The sequence below is a fragment of the Mirounga angustirostris genome, unplaced genomic scaffold, assembly GCF_029215605.1.
Source record: "Mirounga angustirostris isolate CCGP_5_RB_7025 unplaced genomic scaffold, mMirAng1.0.hap1 SCAF_15, whole genome shotgun sequence".
In the NCBI taxonomy this organism is placed as follows: Eukaryota; Metazoa; Chordata; class Mammalia; order Carnivora; family Phocidae; genus Mirounga; species Mirounga angustirostris.
The window spans coordinates 28313114-28336793 of NW_026991723.1; the positions used below are offsets into that span (position 1 = coordinate 28313114).

Here is a 23680-nt window from a genome sequence, read left to right on the forward strand (position 1 = left end):
CTGTCACCGACAGACTCCAGGCCCATCCATACAGCTGAGGTGAAGACACCCCAAGCCACCACTCTCTTCCCTTTTTCACCAACTGCCTCCCATGACCTGGGCGGGCTACGGAAATGGCCTCTTTTCTGTCCTTTGAAGAAACTACCTGGTGTCTGTGTCAAAGGCACAGTTGTCAAATCCTAGTCTAGGATCTGCCCTTTAAGAATTTTGTAAGCCTTGCAAGTAGCTTTAAAGAATGAAGTCCCCCACCCCGCAAACCTGTTCTACTGGGAAAGAATCGTTTGTTTCGCAGCCGACCTGCTGTTGCAGCTCAGCACAGCATGCACACAGAGGAGGCATACGTGATGTCTGATCATGATTTCATGCCTTCCCCGTCCCACTGTTCCCTCGTGAAGCCATGCCAATCCGGAACTCTCCTCTGACTCTGCTGTCGCTCACCTGCGCATTGTCCCATGGGCAAGCCACGACAAAACTTTGAGGTCGGTACTTGACTCATTTCGTAACCTGTTACCTCATAGAAAGCGAAACTAAGCTCTCAGAACTTAAAGTCAGTGCTAATCAGCTTCTAGAATTCCATTCTTAAACTTGCTGCTTAGAAATAACTACGATTTTAGGCTATAGATAGTGGTGCATTTTTCTCTCTAGCTCTCCTCTGTCCAGACATGGTTCAAGCCCAACGGCCTCAGAGGTCAGAGAGGTGATGTAAGTGAGCAGGTGTGGTCTGCATGAAGCCTCAGGGTTGGGGAGGCATCGGGGAGCGGTGGGGACTGTGGCTCAGCCAGAATCCCCACATCAGACCAATCAGTTGATTGCTGCCATGTGCAATTTTAGATCTAGTGTTGCCAAGTCTTGTAATTTTTTCCAAGAAAAGTGTGTAATCTAGGCTTTCAACATTGGCAGTTCATAGTATACATCCACAGAAAAAATAAAACCTATCTGAAGGCCATACCTGCAGAGACCTGAGACTCCAGTCTGTTTTATTATAGCAGTTAAATATTAGTTGTGGGAGAAGCAGCGTGTGATAAATACGGTTGCAGACAGCCCAGAAGGGCAAGACGCACACTTAGCATGGAAAGTGATTTTTTTTAATGTATAGTGTGGTTTAACACAGTGGTTCTCAAACTTCAGCATGCATCAGAATCTCCTGGAAGGCTTATGAAAGTGTACATTACTTGGCTGTACTTCCGGAGTTTCTGATTCAGTGGGTCTGAGTGGCACCCAAGAATTGGCATTTTAAACAAATTCCCAGATGCTGCTGCTGATGGTGATCTGGTGATCGTCTTCTGAGAAGCTGTTATGGTTGACTTGTGGCCCTCCGGGCAAGATATGTTGAAGTCCTAACTCCCAGTACCTCAAAATGTGACCTTATTTGGAAACAGGATCTGTGCAGATGGATTTCGTTAAGATGAGGTCATTTTGGAGTGAGGCGGGCCCCTAATCCACTCTGGCTGGTGCCATCATAAGGAAGAGGCCATGTGAAGATGGGGGATTGGAATGATGTGTCTGTAAGCTACAAGGAGAGAGGCATGGCACAGCTTCTCCTTCAGAGCCCTCGGGAGGAACCAAGACCACCAGCACCTTGATTGTGGACTTCAGCACCTCTGTGAGGCAGTCGGTGTTTGTTGTTTTAAACCGCTCGATATGTGTACTTTGTTAAGGCAGCCCTAGCAAACTAATACGCAAGTGCTAGTTGAATAGAACACTGTACTTCCTAGACTGGGAGCCCACTCACACGCTAGTCTAAAGTTCTGTAAGCAAGTCAAAACTGGAACAAAATACCTGATCACGGCGGCTCCGCCAGGCGACTAAGCCACAATGTGATGCGTAAATCTTACTCCCTGCTGGAGGCCTGGGCAGAAGAGGTGGCAAGGTCTTAACTGAAGGCAGGAGCGGACATCACCCCATCCCCACCTGCTTTGGGATGGTCATCCCTGTAGCTTTGAATCACCTATCTGAAAGTTATCATGTGAAGATTTATAAAGTAAAAATGCTCTCATTGCCATGTAAGTAGTGACACGATGGGATGTGACAGGGAAATCAAACCTGTTTGGGTTTTCCAGTCTTACATTTTTCTCCTTATTTGTTCTGCTTGGAACTTAGAGCAGATCTTGAAATCAGAGTAGCCCTTTTCTTAGCCAACTTGCGCACTCCCTTGCTCTCTCTTTTTGTGATAGGAAATTCAATTTAATTAGTATACTGTGGTTGTAGCCAAGTGCAGGGCATGGAATGAATAAGGCATTCTGTTAATATTTTTCAATTTAGAAATGTAAGTTTTATTTGTTTATTTTTTATTGTGGTAAAAAACACATGAAATTGACCCATCTGAACCACTTTTCGGTGTACAGTATTGTTGTTTGCCCACTGTTGTACAGTAGATCTCCAGAACCTTTTCATCTTTCAAAACTGAAAGTCTATACCTTTGGAATAACAACTCCCCTGATGAGCTTACTTTTTGACTCTGGCCAGGTTAATAATTGCTGGGATTCAGTTTGCTCATTGCAAACAACCACTGAGTTATACTCAAACATTAGCGCAATCTTAGGTCACTTTAGTCAGGATCCTTGTTAGAAGTTGGCTCCCTCTCTCTTTCATCGCCAAGCGGACATGAGCTTTTTCATCATATATCAGCACGGTGTCTGTGGATGAATTCATGCCATACTGATGTTAGAGGGTCTGGAATCACAAGAGCTTTTCAAGGAGAAAATGCAGTGATTGGAGTGATGGTCTCAAGCTACCTTAAAAGGGGCAAAGTTGTGTGAAGCAGAATGCAGTTGTAGGGACATGTGTGATGCTGGTAAGTGAGGTGTCTCTGATGCTGGGGGGCCTGCCAGCCCCTCCCCGACCTGTACCCCCACCCCTGCTCTTGCTCCGCTCCTCTCCGGGTCCTCACAAGACACAAAAGCACACTCAGATTTCTTCAGTGCTTTTTTTTTTTTTTTCTTTTCCCTTTTCCCCCCGGCTACCTTTGTTCCCTCTTCTCTGAGCTCACGCCAGCTCTTTTGACTTTTTGAACTTTTGGTTTTATTCAGAGAGGTAATTTCGAGAACTGTGCTGGGTTGCACTTTCGGCACCTTGCTCCTCAGATATCTGCTGTTAGGCAAGAGCAGAGAACCAAAGTGCATTTGGCGGCAGCCCTACCTTTCACAACAGAACAAAATTACATAAAATAGGTCCTCTTCCATTCCGGCGCTCTCTCCAGAAACAAAACCCTGTACCTACATCTCCCCCCACACTCTCACTTCTTGCCAGCGCCGTTGAAAAGTGTTCCCTCAGTGTTTATTCAGTGGGCATTTTCCCTCACATAAGTGGGGTATTTGGTTGCTGAAAGATCTTAGAAAATTTGGGAAAATGGAAATTATAAAAACTACATGTGGCATCTGAGCTCAAAGATGTGTTGTTGTTTTTTTTATCACATATTCGTTATCTGAGTATCTGGCTTGGTGTTCTCTGTGCTGTATACGTGAGTTAATCGGTATTTGCAATCTTTGCTTACCTCCAAGAAAGACCTGTGGCCGCTGAGGTCTGGTAGATGGGTAGCAGCGCGACCTGCCAGCCAGCCTTACGAACGTCCGTAGCCCCACGGACAGGCTGGCTGTTCGTGGACCCCTCCCCAGGGACCACAGACTGCTTTATGACACTCTGGGGTAATCCACATCCCCGGGAACGGTTCGCCCTTCCTCTTGGAAGCCATGGCATGAAATCCTATTATTCTTCCTGCCTTGGTCACTAACTCCCCTAACCAATATTTCGAGAGCATGTAACAGGGGAATTCTGTGGGATTGTGGCTTAACTGGCCCCTCAGACATTCTTATCTCCTCTTTTGTCCTGTCGCGTCTTCCTGCGGGCCCGGTTTCTTCTCTGTGTGGCTTGGGCCATCCCAGGGACGAGTCACAGGCTCCCTGTCCTGCTTGGCTTCCTCTCTACATCCAGGGCCCAGGTCCCTCCCAGGCCAAGGGCTGCCATTTTGGTGCTCCAGGCTCAGCCCAAACCTTGCACCTGGCTTTCCTCCATGCTAGTCATATGGCACCCACGTCTAGGCACACTGTGCTCAGAATTCTGGGATGGTGGACGGGTTCAGCTTGGAGACAGTAGCCTCGGGGGACTCAGCCCCAAAAAGGAGAGCACCCTGACTCCAGGACCTGGGTGGCATTCCCTTCTTAGGCCAGTGTCCACGGCAGGTCAGTAGCAACCACTCCCGATCATCCTCGAGCCTCTTAGAGCCTCCTTTCTGCCTCATGTCATTGCAAAATGTTGCTTAAAAACAAAGGGAAATACTTCTAAAACAACCTGGTATTTGCTTTTTTTCTCCTAATTTATATTTATAAGTAACCGAATGTTACCTGACCTTCTCATGTTTAGTGGCTCCTTTTCTTTCCATGAGTGGGATTTGTTTTTAATGCAGTCAGAGTCACTGTAAGTGCAGATGAGGGGCGTGGTGGTCGGTATTTGCACGTGCCATCCTCAAGTGCCAGTTTCATCTCCTGTCTGTGAACCAACGCAGTTCCCACGCGTGGCTGCCGTGTGACCCGAATGCTGCTGTGTGGACAAAGTTAGACGTGAGACATGGGCTTCCGGACCTGGACTTCCCTTGGTGATAGAGGTGTCCGTGGCTTTTCTCGCCCAATATTCAGATGGGGAAATTCAAGTCGAACTGATTGTTTCAGAAACATAGGGTAGAACGTTCACATCTTCTAAGGTCCTTCCAGTTTGGTGTGGATCTTCGCCAACTGTCTGGAGAAAGAGGATGTAGGTGAAGGACGAGAGAGGCTTTTCTTGGAGAAGAGAGGGAAGCTGCGCTTCACTTGACTCTTTGGGTCAGCCGCTGTGGGGCCCCTGCCTGGCCTTACCTTATTCAATCCTTGGATGCAGCCCCAGATTATCGTCACCAGCCTGCAGATTCAGGAAGCTGGGTCGGTTCTGTCCAGATCCAAGAGTGGGGGATTCTGATTCACAGACAATAGCTTTTCGGGGAGGAAATTTTTTTGTCTGAGTCCTAAAATTCTGCCAAGCCTGTGTAGGACTTAGCCTACAAGGCCCACTGCCCATCTTTTAAATGCTGTCATCTTTGGAGGTGGTGGGGGAGGCGAAGGACATAGAAAAGATCCCCTCAGAGCACTGAGGGCTCTCCAAGCCTGCCCCACTCACTCTCCTCCTCATCTAGAGCTAGGCCAGTCACCTTGACCATTCCCCCCAGGGCAGTGATTTTCAACTTTCAGTGGATCTAGAGCTGTATTTGTGCCTCTCAGTTTCCAACCAGTGACGTTGTAGCTTTTGGCCACTAACTTGGACTTGGAGGACCTTTCTGTTTCTCCAACGCTGCTTCTCCGGCAGCCGTGTTGTACTTGCCCCTCATTTCTTAGCATTTCCACGATGCTGGGAAAAGGCAGAACATGTTCTAGTGCAGCTGTGGGAATAATGGAAGTCCAGGAGGCAGGATGGCTTTGTGGCAGCTTTGGTATTACAGCTGCGTGTGCATATTTGTCCCCCTCGATATGTTTCTTTGAGGGCAAGACCGTGCCCACCTCTGGCACACACAGCACTTAGACTGTGGTCCAATAAATGTGTGAGAGTCCAAACAGAGCAAGAAGAACATCATGATGTAAGGCAAGGGTCATGGGTGTCTCAAGAGCCAGTTGACCGCTGATGTAGATGTTTTTATTCTTGAGTTGCTGATCTACTTGCTTGGGCTTCAGGAAACCTACTGTTGACTAAGTCTTCGAGAGGGTAAGGAATAAAACCTAGACTACAATAGCCAAAAAGTAGAAATAACCCAATGTCTATCAACTGACGAATGGATAAACAAAATGTGGTCTATCCATACAATGGACTCTTATGTGGCCATAAAAAACAATAAGGTACAAATACTCGCTACAACATCGATGAACCTTGGAAATGTTATGCTAAGTGAAAGAAGCCAGTCTCAAAAGACCGTATATCATATGACTAGATTTATATGAAATGTCCAGAATAGGCCAATTTGTAGAGACACAAAATGAATTAGTGGTTACCAAGGGCAGACAGGGAAGCGGTGACGGGGACTGGGGGTGGCTACTAATGGGCACAAGGTTTCTTTTGAGATGGTGAAAATGTTCTTTTTTTTTTTTTTTTTTTAAAGATTTTATTTATTTATTTGAGACAGAGAGCATGAGAGGGAGGAGGGTCAGAGGGAGAAGCAGACTCCCCGCCGAGCAGGGAGCCCGATGCGGGACTCGATCCTGTGACTCCAGGATCATGACCTGAGCCGACAGCAGTTGCTCAACCAACTGAGCCACCCAGGCACCCTGAAAATGTTCTAAAATTAGGCTGTGGTGACAGTTGCACAACTCTGTGAATACTCGAAAAACCACTGAACTGTACACTTGAAGAGAGTCAGTTGTATGGTATGTGAGTTTTATCTCAATAAAACTTTAGAAGACATCTCTGATGGCTCCCTACTTCCCATAGAATGGGGCCATGATCCATAGAATGGTGTAGGATGTTTAAATCCATGTCCAGCCTCCTCCTCATATCCAACCATTTCTCCTCCACGCCTTTCACCTCTGCCCCTGATGCTCAACCCACAGAGAAGCTCTTGCCTTTACTAGATTATTGCATGTTCTTACCCCCAATCCATTGTTTATGTTTCACTTCTGCCTGACGTCCCAAACCTTGCCCGCCTGGAGAACTCCTACTCATCTCTCAAAGCCCAGCTCACACATTATCCTCTCTCTCTTTGGCTTACCCACCTACCCCAGTTAGATTTAATTGTTTCCTTAATGTGTGTTTTCATCACCTTTTAGAAGTGTGTTGGTGATAGCACTCACCGTAGTGTATTTTAAATGTCTATGTGTATTTCTCCTGCAGGGGACTGTGAGCTTTGCAGAGGATGTGCCAGCATTTTACTTATTTGTCTCTCTGCCTCTGTCTCACCTCTCTCTAGAGGAGGGTGTGAATACTAGCACGCAGTCCATGCCTGGTAAAAGTGGTTGAAGTTGAATTTAGTCAAGGAGGCCAACGGGGAAATCCTAATGAACAGCAAAGAGGGGTAGAGTAAGGACAGTGGGGCTGACAAGAGGGAATGAAGCTGAAAGTTCTGCATCATTCATGATCTGCTGAAAGTAGCCTCTCTCCTGAGAACAGAACAGTTTGTCACACTACCTGATTTCCACGTTGGGCCTGAGAGTGCTGGGCCATCTGTGTGAGCTGGGTGCCTGGGATGAAGAAGGAGTAGCCTGGAAGGATAGCTGGCGGGATTCTGAGGGACGGGAACTGAGAACCTACTATGTGCCTGGCATTATGATGCTGGATGTCAGATTGTCATGGGTGTCTAGTATCATGATGACCGTCACATGGCAGGGACTCCATCAACATTTATGCAAAAGGAAAAGAAAAGAAAAGAAAAAAAAAAGAGAAGAGGAGGAGGTGAGCTCGTCAGACAATCAGAAGTCACCTTTGCCCAGAGTAGCATTCCTCATAGAGCCGACCTTGCTCAAACCCTGGCATGGTCCCAGGCTGACTATGCCGTTGAAAAAGAGATCCAGATCTCAGCTCCATCTTTCTTAGAGGCCTCAGGTGGGGGTGGTTCTCTGCTCTCTGTCTCCTCTTCCAACAGAGCAGGGTTCAGGCTCCCCGCTCTGCCAGGGTGTTCAGTAGGAGGCACTCAGCTCCGTGCCTGGCTTCTGCCAGTGGCTAGAATCTTTAGTGCTCCTGGAGGGAAACTGAGGCAGGAGGTGGTCTGATAGCTTCTCTACCTGCTGAGCGAATGTCCTCTCTTTCACCTTTCTCACCTGCTCCTCTTCCAACTCTGCCTCCTCCTCCTCAAATCCATCCTTGGACACAAGGGAAGGACCACTCTGCTTTAAGCCCATTTTCAGTCACAGCTTTCCGTGTCTCAGGAGGTGGCTCAAGGACCCCCAATCTGATGGACCAGTGGTCTGTCATCCTGGGATACCCACGTCGTTAACAACAATTAGCAGCTTTCATTTGAGGCCTTTGGGCTGGATTGTCAGAGAGGATAAACCCGGTCCAGGAGTGGGAGGAGCGCTGGGTCCCTGTGCTTCCCTAGATAATAGCCGTCCCTTGTTTTCAACTAGACAGGACTGATTGATTTTGGAATAAACCTCCATCTATGGCTGTACCAGCTTGGTGGACTTCCCACTGGCCTTTTGTTCCAGCACCTGTTACAGTGACCAGGCTGAAGAGATGTCTGGCTGCCCCGGCTTTTCCGTTTGCTCCCATTTTGCTTGGCCTCATTATTTCTCTGGGTCTCCAAAGCTTGGATTGAAGCCATTTAAGTAAAAAGAGGATGGGTATATGCTGTTGAGTTGATTTCCCTTTATGCAAGCAATCTGTGTGGACCAATTGGAAGCGGAACTGGTTTCTCCCTCAGCCCTTCGTCTCCCACCCACATCCCCACCGTCTTGCCCATGGCAGTGCTTCTCATCCCTTGTCATGTCATGCCAGTGTGCATTGCACGTGGTCATTCGTTCAGAGCACGGAGCGGGGGCGGTGGGGGGGGGTCGGGGCGGGGCAGGAAACAGCTGAGGCTCTTTGTGGCTGGAGACGGCCACCCTTGAAGGTCCAGCCAGGCACCTCTGGGCTCCATCCAGCCCCCTGAGGGTCGGGGCCCCTGCACCTCTGCACACTTGTACCCTATTTGTGGTACCTAGGTCGGCAGGCTCGGCCATTGAGCTCTGGGACACCATACCAGAAGGCCACTTGTGGCCTGTCTCATGGGCTCCCTGCCTGCACCGGCCCAGCCAGGGATTCCTCCCTCCCTGAGGCCAAGTGTGCCCAGCATTCCTGCATCTCCTGGCCACCGTAAACGTCCCAAGGACGGGACCGTCTTTACAGTCAGCCTCCTGTGTATCACCTTCATTGTTGGTGTGGCATTTCCTGAATGTTCTCCAGGATCCACATCTCTCTTGAAATGTAGGGCCCATGACTGTCTGCGGTCCTCAGGATGTTGGCCAGTGGGGGATAGGCCTTGTGCTTGAGTTTCTAAGTCCACACTGCATTCCCTGCACTCGTGTTAAGGGTCTACTCTGACCCCGCACCCCCTCTCTGGCACGCCAGCATCTGTTTTTTTCCTGTCTGAATTTGCTTGTAATTGCACCTGGCGTGGACGCTGCTGACTCTCCCGCTCTACCCTCCCTTTCTTCTTCCCCACCACCCCCATCAGAACGGAGGCCTGGGTGGTTCCAGATCCAATGCTTCTCATCGCTCGAACCCAGAAACCTGAGATTCTGCAAGCGTCCACACCGGGCTCCCAACACGGTCCTTTCCTGCACATTATTACCTCTCTTCAAGGGCTTCCTTTGCCCTCATGGAATTACTTGGAAAGCACACTGAGCCATTTTCTACGAAGGTTTTCATGCCTGTGGTCTTCCACTTCTCTCCTCTTTCCCTTCCTGAACTGATGGACTCCATTGTTTTTGTTTGTTTCTAGAAGTTTTCTGGAAGCTCTAAACTGGTTTTATCACTTTGGCATATTTGTATGCTCCCTCCTCCATCCGTTCCTCTTTCCCATGTCGCTTCTCTCTCTATTCAGTATGGAAACAAAACTTCAAGTAGGGAATGAGAAAACAAGCAAGTGCTCAGAGTTGGGGGGCTGGGGAGGGAGCTGTGGCACACGGGAATTCACCGTAGTAGTGATGACCATCTACATGAGACATCCCGTAGGTGTGACATGTCACCCCATTGTCCGATCACCCAAAAAACAACCATCAGTGTTTTCTTCTCCAGAGAAGAACCAACCACGTCTCCGAACCAATAGCATGTTTTCACGAGTTGCAATCATTTCGATCTAGTCAGTGGGCAGAGGGCAAGTTGATCCTGTTCCCTGAAAGAGGAAGAGAAACAAAATTGTTTTTGGTTTGTTGGCTTGTTTTATAAATGCCTCATTATATTCCTCATAAAGCTTCTTCAATTAAAAAGAAAAAGAGTGGTTTTTTTTTTTTGGTGGTGGGGTTGTTTTGGTTTTTTAGTACCTTGTCTAGCTGAAAATCACAGCCTCCTGTTTGAAAATCTGCCTCAGCACACTGTGGCTCCATTATTCCGATCTTGAATTTGAGCATGCCGTCATTTAAGCGAGGGGTGGATAATCCTGTCAGGGAGCACTCGGACTGGAGCACAGCTGCTCTTTCGGCTGTGGCCACAGCCCCCACAACTGGGAAATGCGGTCTGCTCCTGCCTGCTGGTATTGATAAATCATGATGCATTTTTTCGTTACCAACCCAGCATTCTCCTTCTGTCTCGGGTACTGAAAAAAATAGTCCTGATTCTGCTATTTCATCAGTGAATGAAAGTGATTGCTTTAAAATCTGCATTTTCCCATAGAGACCATGCTTTGCTTCGCGGATTAGTCCCTCATGATGATAGAAGACCAGATTTTTGAAGCAAGGGACCTTGGAGATCCCAACTCAATTCCAAAATGTGGGTCTTTCTACAAGATTGGAACCTTCCTTTTCCTTCCACAGCCAGCAGAAGTCATGGGTTTGGTCCCTCACACACAAAGCATACATCCCCAAAAGCATATAGACCCGCTCTCTATTTATTATTCAATACCATTTCAGGCTTTCTTGCCAAGGGCAACTGTCTGTCCCCCTTGAATCATGGAAGCCCCATGTCTGCCAGGATACAAAGGAACTGAAATAAAATTTGTAGTTCCTGGAGAGTTTGAGGATCAGACAGAGCCGCCCAGATGGAGGGGTAACATGGTGGACTGGAGGTGGGTTGGGAGTGGAGGTTTGAGACAAGTTGGGGCTTCTGTGGAGGTTTCTGGACATCAAAGCAGAAGGATTTTTGACGTTTGCTGAGCAACTACTACATGCCCTGCTCTGTGCTAAGTGCTTTTCATTTCATCTCGCTTAATGAAGAAGCCACAAGAAACACCAGCCTCTTTAGAAAGCTTGGTCTGAAAAGCAAAATCCGTAAGATAAGGAGGTGAACCATTTCCCCTATACCTGGGAGGAAACTCCAGCAGTTATATTTTTTCTGAATAATTGCCATTCATGGAGGACATTTATGTGCCAGGCATTGAGCTGAGTACATTATAAATGGCATGTCATGTAATCCTCACAGAAGCCCAAGGAGGTGGGGTTCTGAAGCCTCCTTTCTGGGTGTCTTTTGCTTTATAACAAACCACTCCAAAGCTTAATGACTTAAAATGGCAACGGTCGTTTGTTTTGATCGCGGATCTCGATGTGGGCATGGGTCGTGCCAGCTCATCTCTGCTCCCTGGAGCATCAGCTGGGCCACCGCGTGGGGCTGCATGGTCCCCTTCCCAGGCAGCTCCCTCACCTGAGTGGCAGGGCGGTGCTGGCTGTCGGCCGGGAGTTCAGTCAGGGGTGCTGACTCCGCTCGGTGTGCACCGCTCCCAGAGCCGCTTGGGGTCACCCATAGCGTGGTAGCTGGGTTCCTAGGCCAAGTATTCCAAACAGGAAATGGAAGCTCTCAGCGTCTTAAGAGTGACACGGCATCACGTCTTCCATCTTCCGTTGGTCAAGCAGACACAGAGCCTGCCCAGGTCCGAGATGAGGAGAAAGAGACCGGCTCTCAGTGGGTCATGTAAGAATTTGTGGCCATCTTTATTCTACCAGACGCCCAGAAAGGTGAAGTGCCTTACCCTGGGTCACACAGCTAGCACATGGGTAGAGTCCCCGTATTCCGCTTATTATGGATTCTTTGACACTCCTGGATTGGCCAGAGCGCCCGACTGACCTCATTCCAGACTTCCGTACCTTTTCCTACCATTGACTGGGCCTGTGCATCAACCTCGCCATAGCTGCAGACACCCAGGAAAGCACATTCTAGAAACATTCCTAAATCACTTCACTTGGATTTGGAATTGACTTTAGGAGCAACCCTGGCAGAATCCTAGGCTTGGAAACAAAAGAGCCGGGGGTGTGTGAGACCCATCTTTAGATTTGGGAATGAAGATGTGTAGGTCACAGAGTGTCTTGTGTTCTGTGACCATGTTGTTCCTGAACAGGGCTTGGCAAACTACAGCCAGTGGGCCAAAGCCTGCTGCCTATTTGTGCACAGCTCTGGAGGGGGTAAAAAATGGCTCTACATTTTTAAACGGTTGAAGGAAAAAGCAAGAAGACTATATAGCAGAGTCGAAAAGTTGCAACAGAGACCAAATAGTCTACAAAGCCTCTGACAGAAAAGTTCGTTGACCCCTGTTCTAGAGGTAGGATCAGGACCTGTGTTACCAGAGCTAGATTTCAGGTCTACATGAGAAGGACTTTTCTGACTAGAGTCGTCCGTGAGGAATAGCAGCTCACAGCTGAAGGTTATGCAGACAGGTGGCGGAGCCGAGGATGCTATAGATCTGTGGTGTGCTGGAAAAAAATGTGTAACAGCCGGCTCTCCAGGCAAGGGAAGCCCTGATTTGTAATGTTTGTCTATTTCTATGGTACAAATCCCACCGTGGCCAGTTTCCAGTTCCAACTTAATGTCACTTCAGGCAGAGTGGGGAGGAGACGCACGTAAGCTGCTCCTGGAGCCCCAGTTTACCACCGCGACAGGCTCAGGGGATCGACAGCATGGCATGCTGCCCCTCAGGTAGCTCCCAGGCTAGGGACACACATGGGTTTGGGGAGGAACATCAGTGCTGGAAAAGCCTTTGAAATTCCACCCGCCTCTCTGGGCTCACAGGCAGCCCTTGTTAAAATCTGCAAACGCGGAAAGATGAGGACTTGCCCCGGCTCCCTCGCTGCTAAGCTCCACCTGCTGTTTCATTGTCTGCACATTTGGTTTCGAAAATCTTGATTTCTGCAAAGAGTGGTAAGTTTGAGTGCATCCAGATTTAGAACTTGTTTAAAGCATCACTTTAAGCAAAGTTAGAAGACAAATGACAGATTGGGAGAAAACACTGGGAATCTAGAAGAGATTGAGGTTTAGAGTCGAGAGGATGATGGAACACTTATCAGTTGAGTAAAATTTAAGAAACAGTTGACAGTCCAGTAGGAAAATGGGCAGAGAGTGTGGACCGTTTACACTCACGCAGATACAAAAGGCTGATCAGCGTGAAAAATGAGCAATCTTTTGATCTGAAAGAGCAGCTGTCTGTCTCACTGCTAGCCGGGACACGTTGGGTACGGCAGTGAGTCATTAATGTCATCCACTGGATTGGCCCAAAGTAATAATACTAAGCACAGGCGTTGTGTGGTTGGTATTATACAAGCTGCATCACGTTCGCCAGCTACAGCTGGAGGAGCATAAATCGAGACTGAAAACAAGCACATCCCAGGGCGCCTGGGTGGCTCAGTCGGTTAAGCGTCTGCCTTCGGCTCAGGTCATGATCCCGGGGTCCTAGGATCGAGCCCCGTGTCAGGCTCCCTGCTCGGCGGGGAGTCTGCTTTTCTCTCTGCCCCCCAACCCCCGCTCATGCTCTCTCTCGCTCTCGCTCTCGCTCTTGCTCTGCACTCTCTCTCAAATAAATAAAATCTTTAAAAATAAATAAAATAAAAACAAGCATATCCTATGACCTAGAAATTCCAAATCAGGCTATGCATCTGAGGGTCTAGAAAAACCCTTACATCTTTAGGAGGCAGGTACACACACAAAAAATCATTGCCTCGTAGTTTGTGATCATGAAAAATTAGAAACAACATAGAGCCCATGAGCCAGGGAATGGCCAAGTAAACACGGTCTGACATCCCCATGGCTGTCGGGCAGCACACAAAGGAGCACGCAAGAGCTCGCACCAACGAGCATTGCCAGAGTGAGGTAGCAAGCTGCAGAACGATGCGCATATACTCTGATACCATTTATGTCCTTAAAATGTAGTGCTGTGCAGTTCACAATATACAGAGAAAGTCCTGGGGGGCTACTCAGCATATTCAAAGTAGTGTACACTTTGGAGGAGGTGGAAAGGGAGAGGGCCCGGACTGGGGAGGAGGGCGATAGTCAGAGGGACTTCAGTTTTATATACGGCTGTTTTAATTTTTCTTAAGGAGAATATGTATTTCTTCTATAATATTTTTAAGAGACCAATTAAAGGGGCACCTGGCGGTGGCTCTGTCGGTTCAGTGTCGTATTCTTGGTTTTGGCTCAGGTCGTGATCTCAGGGTCGTGAGACCGAGCCCTGCATCGGGCTCCGCACTCAGCGTAGAGTCTACTTGAGACTCTCCCTCTCCCTCTGCCTCTCCCCCGCCCCCCGCACCGTGCTCGCTCTCTTTCTCTCCTCTCTCTTCCTCTCTCAAATAAATCAATCTTAAAAAAAAAAGAGAGAGACCAAGTTAAAGTTCTGTTCTGCCCAAATGGAGTGGCTTCTGTAAGAGAATGTGCCAGCTCCCTGGGTAAGCACAGACCTGCTAGGTTGGCCATGTGGGGGGCTGCAGGGCAGGGCAGGGCAGTGTCCGGGTGTGGGGGTCACTTTGGCCCTTGAGACTGAACTTCCCTTGAGGAATGTCCCTCATCACCTCTCTCACCTCCACACAGGCCTTGGTATTCCCTTCATGCTCTTGACTGACTAAGCAAGGAACCACTTTGTCTGAAATCTTTTGTTGCACTGTCTAGACGGGGCCATGTTAAAGAAGAGAAATAGTCACAGTAAGCAGATGGTGTTGGGGTGGGACTGCCAGCACTTCTTCCTGCTTGCCTGTGCCCGCGTCCCCCCTCAGCACACATTTTCTCCCGTCGTCCCCCTCGCTGCCCTCAAGTACATCTGACTCCTCTGTGTCCAGACCCAAGGAAACGGAGCCGAGGCCCACCTTCCAACTTAAATGTCTAAGAACCCACCTCTTCCCCAGGTTTGTGGCCTCAGGAATGTCTCCTCATTTCAGGGAAACCCTGTTTTTTGTTTTTTAAAGATTTTATTTATTTATTTGACAGAGAGAGAGAGACAGCAAGAGAGGGAACACAAGCAGGGGGAGTGGGAGAGGGAGAAGCAGGCCTTCCGCCGAGCAGGGAGCCCAATGCGGGGCTCGATCCCAGGACCCTGGGACCATGACCTGAGCCGAAGGCAGATGCTCAACGACTGAGCCACCCAGGCGCCCTGAAACCCTGCTTTTTAACCACAGTGAGTAGCCTCACGGCCACGTCAGAATCCCACCCCGTAAGCTGGCGTCTGGACGAGAGACACAGAGAGTAGCTCACGGGTTTTCCTCACCCAGACACCCGTGACTAAGTGGAGTGGAGGTCAGGGACAGCTGCCTGGAATATTAATCCAAGTGCTGGGTGCCAGACGCTCATATCCTAAGTCATATTTTTCTCCTTTCATCCCTAGTAGTAATAATGAACAGTAGGTATTATTATCCCCATTTTATAGACAAAGAAACTGTCTCTCGAAGTAACTTAACCCATCTGAAGTCACAGAGCCCAGATCGAAACCCAGAATGCCTGCCTCCCAACGCCTTTTACCCTTGGAGTGACGTTCTTCCCGTAGGGATTTCATTCTAGAAACCCTCAGAAGGTTCCACCCTGCTTTCGGCACCGCCTCTCTGGGTAGAGTGAAAGATCACGCCCCCCCCCATGAATTTTGAGTGTCAGGCATGCTGTTCTGTGAGAATCCCCAGAACTCCTTTTAAGTTGTTCCTTGAACTTGAATTTGAGGTGAAAACAGAAAATGTATTTTCAGAGACAGCTTATGTTTTGGATTCAAAGGAGGCAGGGCTAATTCAGAGGAGGTGTGAAGATCAGGAACTCCTTTGATGCTATTTATAAGGTACCTTGGGGGCAACACTGTATATAAGTAGAGAATGGTGTTCTCAGGCCCCCAGTCTACCGCAGGCCTTAAATCTTAAACCTATTTCGCAAAATCGAGAAGGAGGGTATTGTGTTCACCTTTCCCTTTGGATTCCCAGCTTCAGTTTTGCATTCCCCAAAGTCCTCAGTTACCCAGGGGAATTCAGTTGGAAGGTGAGAGGTGAGCGTGTGAAAACCCTCCAGGGCTTCCCCTAGATTAACAAGAAAGAACATTCTGCAGGGAGTGAAGACAGTAGAGGCAGGAAGTGGCTGGGCACTTGCCCTCGACCTTCACATCACTTCCGCCAGGAGAGGTCCACCACATCTCAGAGTATCAGGGGAATTACGTTGGGACAGGACCAGATATGCATTTCTCCCGCCACATTTTTCGGACTTGGATTAAAAGTTTTTGTAACAGTGCATGAAGGAACCCTTCCTTCCTAGGAGAATCTGAAAGTGAGGCTAATGAAAAACATTAGTGGATTCTAATTACCCTCACCGAGTCTCATTTGCTCTAGCCATCCTGTAACGTTTTGCTTGCAGCCTGTGAGCAGCTTCTGCCTATTAGGGGTTGGATTGTACCCACCTCCTGAAAAAAAGAAAAGAGATATGTTGAAGTCCCAACCCCTAGCACCTCAGAATGTGACTTTCTTTGAAAATAGAGCCTTCATGGATGTCGTCAAGGGACAGTGAAGCCACTAGGGTGGGTGCTCATCCGGTCGGGCTGGTGTCCTTATAAGAGGGGAAATTGAGGCACAGACACAGACATGCGTAGAGAGAGGCCATGTGAGGGCTGAGGCCCGGAGTGAGTGGTGCTTCTCCAGACCGAGGACGCCAGAGGTTGTTGGCACACTGCTAAGAGCTAGGAGAAGCAAGGAAGATCCCTCTAGAGGGTTCAGAGGGAACACAGTGCTGCCAACAGCTTGGTTTCAGACTTGGAGCCAACAGAACTTGAGACAAGAAATTTCTTAGTTGGGCCACCCCGTTTGTTGGTGTGGTCCTAGCTAATTGATACAACTACTATACCTCACCCCCATAAAATACACATTTCGGTAAGTAAGACCGAGAATTTCAGTTCGTCAATCATAGGTAATGTGACATGTTTTCCGAAGATGATTGCAACATCCTCTCCTGTCCTACATGCTGTCTAGAGCCTTGAAGTTCCCCCATCAAGAGATGAATTCTAACCCCCCTCCTCTTGAATCCGGAGGAGCTTTCGACTTGATTTTAGTCCTGTATGGCTGCTGAAGCAGCTTCCACCCTGCTTGCTGGGACACTGGTCCTGGAGCCCGGAACTTCCATGTCAACAGTCTCCTTGTCTTGAGTCTGCCATGCTGTGAGGAAGCCCAGCCTAGCCCAGGTGTAGAGGCCACATGGAGCCATGAGTTTACGTGGAGAGAGGTGCCCAGACAGTCCCCCAGGCGGTCCAGCATCCCTGTGCTGTCAGCCGCAGCTCCTGTCTGATTGCCACCCCTGTGACAGACCTGAAGCTGGACCTCCCCAGCCAAGCCTTCCCAGATTCCGGATCCAGAGAAACTGAAGGAGATAAGAAAATGATTATCATGCTTAAAGGCACTAAGTTCTGGGGAGATGTGTTGCCCAGCACTAGGTAATTAGAATAGTTAGCGTACTCTGTGCTTTGCATTGGTTGCTTTCCTCTAATTTTAATTTAAAAAATACATTGTATTCTTACTTCTGATTAAATAGATTTGTATTTAGAACAGATGGAACACAACTGCAAAATATCAGTGGCTTAACGTAGTAGGATTTACCTCTCACTCAAAGTACAATGTGGATGTTGCAGGTTGGATGGCTGTCCTCCAGACAGTGACTCAGGGATCCATATTCTTTCTTCTTAATATCTCTGCTGCCCCTGGTCCCCCTTGGGGTCCTCTGCTGGGTCATTAGTGTTCAGGTAGCCAAAGAGAGAGGGGAGAGAGTGAGCAGAGGATAGTACAGGATATTACAGAGGCGAGGCCTGAAAGAAGGAAGTAGGAAGTAGATTCTAGGAAATTGTATTTTTGCCATATTCCCCCAGTTACGATGCACAGGAAGGTCAGGAGTCACTTGGCCCAATTGTTCAACCCTCTCATTTTACAGATGGTAAAGTTGAGGCCCGGAGTAGTGCTGGGAGCTCCATACTTTCCTCCAAGTCACCCACAGCCTAGGGCCAGAGCCAGGGTTGGGGGCCTATGTGCTAAGGTCCCTCCAGTCCTCCCTCTGGCCATGCCACCTCCCAGGGCCAGTGTGATAGCAGGCCAGGACCCCAGGAGCGTGCCCTGAATTGTTCCAGTGGCTCCTCATTCAGCACATGGGGAAACCAGCCCAACACTGATGAATCATAGCATTTGCCTTGAGATACCTCATCAGGTGTAGTTAGCTTGTAGCCAAGAGTCCCTTACAGTTTAGCTTATGACCAGATCTAGTCCAGAACACATCCTGCTATATCTTGGACAATTACTAGCCAAAGTCAGGGATCCTGAATAGTATTATAATTTAGAAGTTGGAATTCTGTAATAATGTCTCTGTCACTCTGAAGGCCCCCTTTGTTTTTAAAATTCTAATGTATCCTAACTACATTCCATGACAGCTACCTTTTAGGGGAGGCATTGGCAGTAGAGGAAGGCATGAGGAGGAGAAGGAACCTTCCTACCTTCCAGCTTTCTTGGTGAACACAGCAATGCTTATTAGCATGCATTTCACACAATTTCCATGATAATGCTATAATTTCAAACACTCTGAGTCAAAGACCTAATAAAGGAGGTTAGACTTGCTTTCTCAATTTGCTGCACAGATTGTGCATCTCTCCCTCCCCATCAATCTTCCTTCTCCTAAGCAAAATGTAAAATTTGGAACAAAGGGTGGAAATACCAAGGTTTTGACTGATCTTATTAACATTATCCTGCTGTTCGCCAACAACATCGTAAGCATTTGAGTTCTGGTTCTAAGCATGTATATGGAAAAAAATCCTCCGGTCACTTTCAACCTTCTGAGATTTGGGGAACAAATGGGGTAAATTATCCAATGATGCTTATCGTGCCCCCAAACCTTCACTGAAGTCATTTAGTGTTGCCTTGATTAATGACTAAATATTTGATAAGCTATATTTAAAATTGATGGCTAGAACATCTGCCTTCCCGTACTGGTGTGAAGGAGAATGTATATATTTGTAATGGCCTTCAGGGCACCACGGAGCCAGTGATGGGTCCAGGCCCAGTGAGATGGGGGCCCTCCCAACACTGCTGAAGCCCAGCTGAATGATTCCCTGGATGAGCCACAGCATGGACCTTATCATGAACACCATGAGGTTTGAACAGTGCCTGGAGAAGGGTGGCAGAGAAATCAGAGATGATTCATGCCTCCTTCCTCTCAGTCTTGGTCAGGCACTGCCACTTTGCGGGCTGGTCCCTCACTCTCCTTCACTCTGGGGGCTCCAGGGTTGTTCCTGGCTCTCACTAATGTGGTCAGGAAGCACTGTGGGAGTTGAGTTGCTCAAGACAGGAAGACTGAATAGGGCAGGAGGTGAGCAGGCCCAGGGAAAGGCAAACCTGGTTTCTGTTGGCCGAACCAAGTGAACAGACCCAGTTCAAGATAGTGTTCTGGTCATCTATTGCTGTGTAACAAACTACCCCCAGATCTGGTGGGAGGCAGGATAGGTTCCCAGGGAAGCAGACTTTGAGATGGAGAAGAGTGTGCAAGATGTTTATGAAGAACTGCCATTAGGATCAAGACATGGAATGGAGGGGAAGGAGCAGTTGAGTGCAGAAGAGGCCATGCTGCCTTGCAGCTCAGTGACAGCCCCAGCTGGCCCAACAGAAAGTTCTGAAGGACCCTTAGAGTTGCCCCAGGTTGAGATGACCTGACCTTTATGTCAGGGTAGGCAAATCCAGGTGGCCACCTATTTTTATAAATAAAGTTTTATTGGAACACAGCTACACCCCTTCATTTACATATTGCCTGAGGCTGCTCTCTCCTTACTTGGGCAGAGTTGAGTAGTTGTGGCAGAGCTCTATGGCCCCCAAAGCCTGAAATATTTATATCTAGCCCTTCATAGAAGTTTGTTCAGCCCAGCTTTATGTTCCTATGCTCAGCAGCCCCTGGGCGTGACATTGGGCAGCAGCTTCCTGCAGAGGCAAGCTCTGGTGTCCCCACGGTAGTCAGCTAGCAGGTCCTTCCTCCACGGGGAGCATGGGTGGTGCTCACCGTGTCCACCAAAGCAGATTGAAATGACCATTTTATTTTGCACACGATTTTGTGAGTCAGGAATTCTAGAAGGGCTCAGATGGAGAGTCTGACTTCCATGGCGTCAGCTGGCCTGGAGGATCCACTTCCAAGATGTCTTCCTTGCTTAATGCTCTTCGGCTTCTTTCTCTGTTTATGGGGCGTCCCATCTTCCAGTGTTTCTTCGTACCGCATGAGGTGGTTTTGTGATCATCACACTTCTGTGGTAGCCACAGGCCTACGAAGACCCACACCGAAGCCAGCGCGGAGTCACTGCTCTGTCTTATTGGTCAGAGCGGCCGCAGGATCTGGTGAGATTCAAGGTGGCGGAGCCCCAGAGGCGCGATCACAGCTCAGGAGAGCGTGTGGCAGGACATGCTGTGGCTCCATCCTTGGACAATACAGAATGTCTCAGTGGGCCGGTAGCTGGCTCGTCCAGGTCACGGAGCTCTTCGTGCCTCCCAACCCCACGGTCACCATCATCCCGGAGGTGGCTTGAAATGGCCGTGAGAGGAACAGGACACCTCGGGAATGGAATGGACTGGGCCTCGTCCCCACCCCCAACCCCAGAGAGCCCATTGTTAAACATGGACCAGCACACCACTGCCGCTGTGGGAGGGCTTTCAGTTTGAAACCAGATGAGAAGAAAAACAGTATTTATTGAGCGCCAAGGGCTCTCCATGCCCTGGCACCTCAGAACAACTCTGTGGTGTGCGATTGTCCCTTATTTTACAGAAGAGCAGTCCCAGGCTCAGCAAGGTTGGGTAATGGGGCAGGATTTGAACTGGGGTCTCCTCAGCCCCTGCTGTCCTGCCCCACAGAGCCTAGAGCCCTCAGGAGAAGGAAACGGGTTGCTCTTCACTGACCCAAAGGAAGCTCAGGTCCGATGTGAGGTGGGGAAAGCTGCCTAAGAGCAAAGGAACAAAGGCCTGGCCTGGAGCCGCAGTGGGACCCAGGCCCCCGCCCTGCACTGCGGTTTTGGGTACTAGGAGGTTCACCCCATCTCCAGGCATCCAACCCCAGCCACTTCTCACTGTCAGGAAACTTCCGATGTGTCCAGAGGCACAAGTGGTCTGTGTGAGCGAGCAGGAGTGGGGACGCCCCTGAAGGCAGGACAGGGCGAGGCAAGGCTGGGCCGGCCCCCACAGTCCCAGCAGCACCCCCTTCCCGGGAGCACAGTGGTTGGGCCAGACAATGGACTTGAGGGGGCGGGAGAGGGGAGAAGCAGGACGGGAAGGGGGTTTTCATGTTGGACCTCTGGGGCAGGTGGCATGGCATTCGACAGGGATGGTGGTGACCCTCCTTCAAATGGCACCCATTCCGCTTACTGACCTCAGCCTCCTGACGGACTTGGTAGTCTCTTCGTGTATATTTATTACCTTCTGTTGGTCAAATCCTCAAAGGACTAAGTCCTATGATACCTGTCTGGTGAGAAAATGAGGCCCAGTGTGAAGGAGTAAGCTTCCAGCTGCAGAGTTAAGATGTGTACCGGGTGCACCAACTCTGGACCTTACCTCACCACGTGGTCCACGGCAGAGCTGGCCAGAGATAAGGAAGCACCTAGATGATAGAGCATCATCCTCAAAATTACTTGGTTCATCATTTCCCATTTTTCCCTCCCTTCCCCTCCCTAGAGTTGAAGGAATCCCTCTCCCTGTTTTGTTGGTTTTAAGAAGAATAAGAAGATAGAAAAGTGAGGAGTGGTGGACTCCCAGTGCAGAATTCATGGCCAAGGGCTCCGTGGAGAGAGGAGGGCAGCAGGCCCCCAGGGTGCAGGCAGGGAGGCCCCTACCGTGGGAGTGTCAGTCAGTGCCGCCTGTAGACCTCTGCCATCCAGGCAGGGCTCCTGGCCTTCATGGCTGGCTCAGGCTCTGGGGCCCATGGTAGGTCTGTATGAGCCCTCTGCTCGGGTCCCAGGAGTCACCTCGCCTTTCAGATAAACATCCAAATGCTAAATATCAGAGGGATGCTGTGCATCAGGAGAATGCAATTAAAACTTTGAAAAATGTTCCTCACTTTTGAGTGTGCTAAGGATCACCCGGGACGCTGGTTAGATATTCTCCGTTTCTCGGTCCCCACTTTCAGAAACTCTCAGGCAGCAGGCTGGAACAGAGGTCCAGAATCTGCATTTTTAAAAGGCCCCAAGCAATCCAGATGCTAGTGGACCTGGGGCCAGGCTAAGAAAAACAACTTAGAGAGTGAAGGGGCAGGATCTGACCCCTTTCTTGAAGACGTCGGCTTTCTTGTCATTAGAGTTTAATCTCGTAAGCACTGGTTTTCTTTTCTGGATGTGGAAGTGGTAGGTATGTTTATGGAGCTGTCTTGCCAAAAGAAAGATAATGAACACAGCATTTATGTGCATAATTGCAGTTAATTATTATGTTGTGAATGAATGGTTAAACTTGAGAAAAGATGAACTTATAAAAACTCTTATTAAAAGTTCCCAGTTATTTGCCATTAATCACTACTGTGGCTTTCTTCAGGGAGTTTGTTCACTTATTCACTGGCTAACAAAGTTTTGAGCTCTTGCTGTGTGGCTAGCACTGTGTGAGTCCCGGGGGATAGCCGTGGGCTGACCTCTGTCCAACAGGGGTTTACAGTCTGGCCAGGGAGACTGATTCATAAATCCCTAAACAACCCTCGTGCATTTCAAATTTGCGTATGTTTATTCTTACTAGGAAAGGTATTTGTTAAATTCATTACTAAATGTGATTTTTTATAAATATATAAGGATTTATATATAAACAGATACAAAATAACAATAAGAAAACTCTTGTAGGCCATATGTTGTGATTTGGGGCTTAAAAGAATTGATTAGTGCACAGATTATGAACTTTCCAGGCACTCTGACTGCACGAGGATGATATGTTCTATAAATTCTACACAGAGTTGGCTTATCATTTTGTTTTGTTTTTAAATCAGTGAGTTAAGACTTCACCTGTATGTATGTGTAAGTAAGATGTTTTAAAGATACATTCCTCCCCCCATCACACCTCTGCTCCCTGCCCTCATCTGTGAACATAGCACACGAGGGGGTTGGTACCCAGGTGCTTTCCAGCACAAATGTACCTGAAGGCAGAATTCCCATCTAGTGGTGAGAAGCATGGAGAATTCTGGTTCGTCGCTTAGTTCCAGCTTGTTCTTATGCCATTCTCTTGCCTGAAATTTGAGCACACCAGTGGTCTACACAAGGGAAACCAAACTGTCCCCAGTAACATCTGCTTCCTGGTTTTCAGAGTTGCAGGTGGCGAGCTGTTCGACTTCTTGGCTGAAAAGGAATCTCTGACTGAAGAAGAAGCAACCGAGTTTCTCAAACAAATTCTTAATGGTGTTTACTACCTGCACTCCCTTCAGATTGCCCATTTTGATCTTAAGGTATGTTTTGCTGAGTGTAAGCCGGAGAGAAGGTTATGCAAATCACAGCATTGGTTGGTTGGTTGTTAAGAAAAATTGAGGCATCTGAAAGACATATATATTTTTTTAATCCTGTATGGGTGTAACAGATGGAATTAGGAAGATAAATCAGCAGGTATATAGTGCATAGCTACTCAAGGATTCCTGACCTTTTGTGGGATAGAGCCTGAAGATGAATGATTACATTCAAGAATCCTTGGAGAAGAAGCAAAGGGTTTTACCAGCTGGCTCTCTAAGCAAGGGGGCTGCTGTTGGTTATGGGGTGTTTTCAGCCTAGAGTGGCCACTGGCTGCCCAGTTTCCAGGCCCTGTAGCTGTAGGGCATGTAAGGAGGAAGATGTCTTGATCTGTCTTCTCCCTCTTGATGCAAAGGC

The 23680-nt window shown here is 48.6% G+C and overlaps 1 protein-coding gene across 11 annotated transcripts in view; it reads left to right on the top strand.

Annotated features, from left to right (window-relative positions):
- DAPK1 (death associated protein kinase 1) overlaps window positions 1–23680 on the top strand; it is a 180180-nt gene that overhangs the window by 101041 nt on the left and 55459 nt on the right. For all 11 annotated transcript variants that reach the window (XR_010407790.1, XM_064579640.1, XM_064579635.1 and 8 more), the window contains one exon: window positions 23130–23268. Coding sequence is in view for 10 of the 11 variants with exons in the window: in XM_064579640.1 (XP_064435710.1) it covers window positions 23130–23268 (139 nt within the window). In the remaining variant the exon portion in view is untranslated. The remainder of the gene's footprint in view (window positions 1–23129; window positions 23269–23680) is intronic.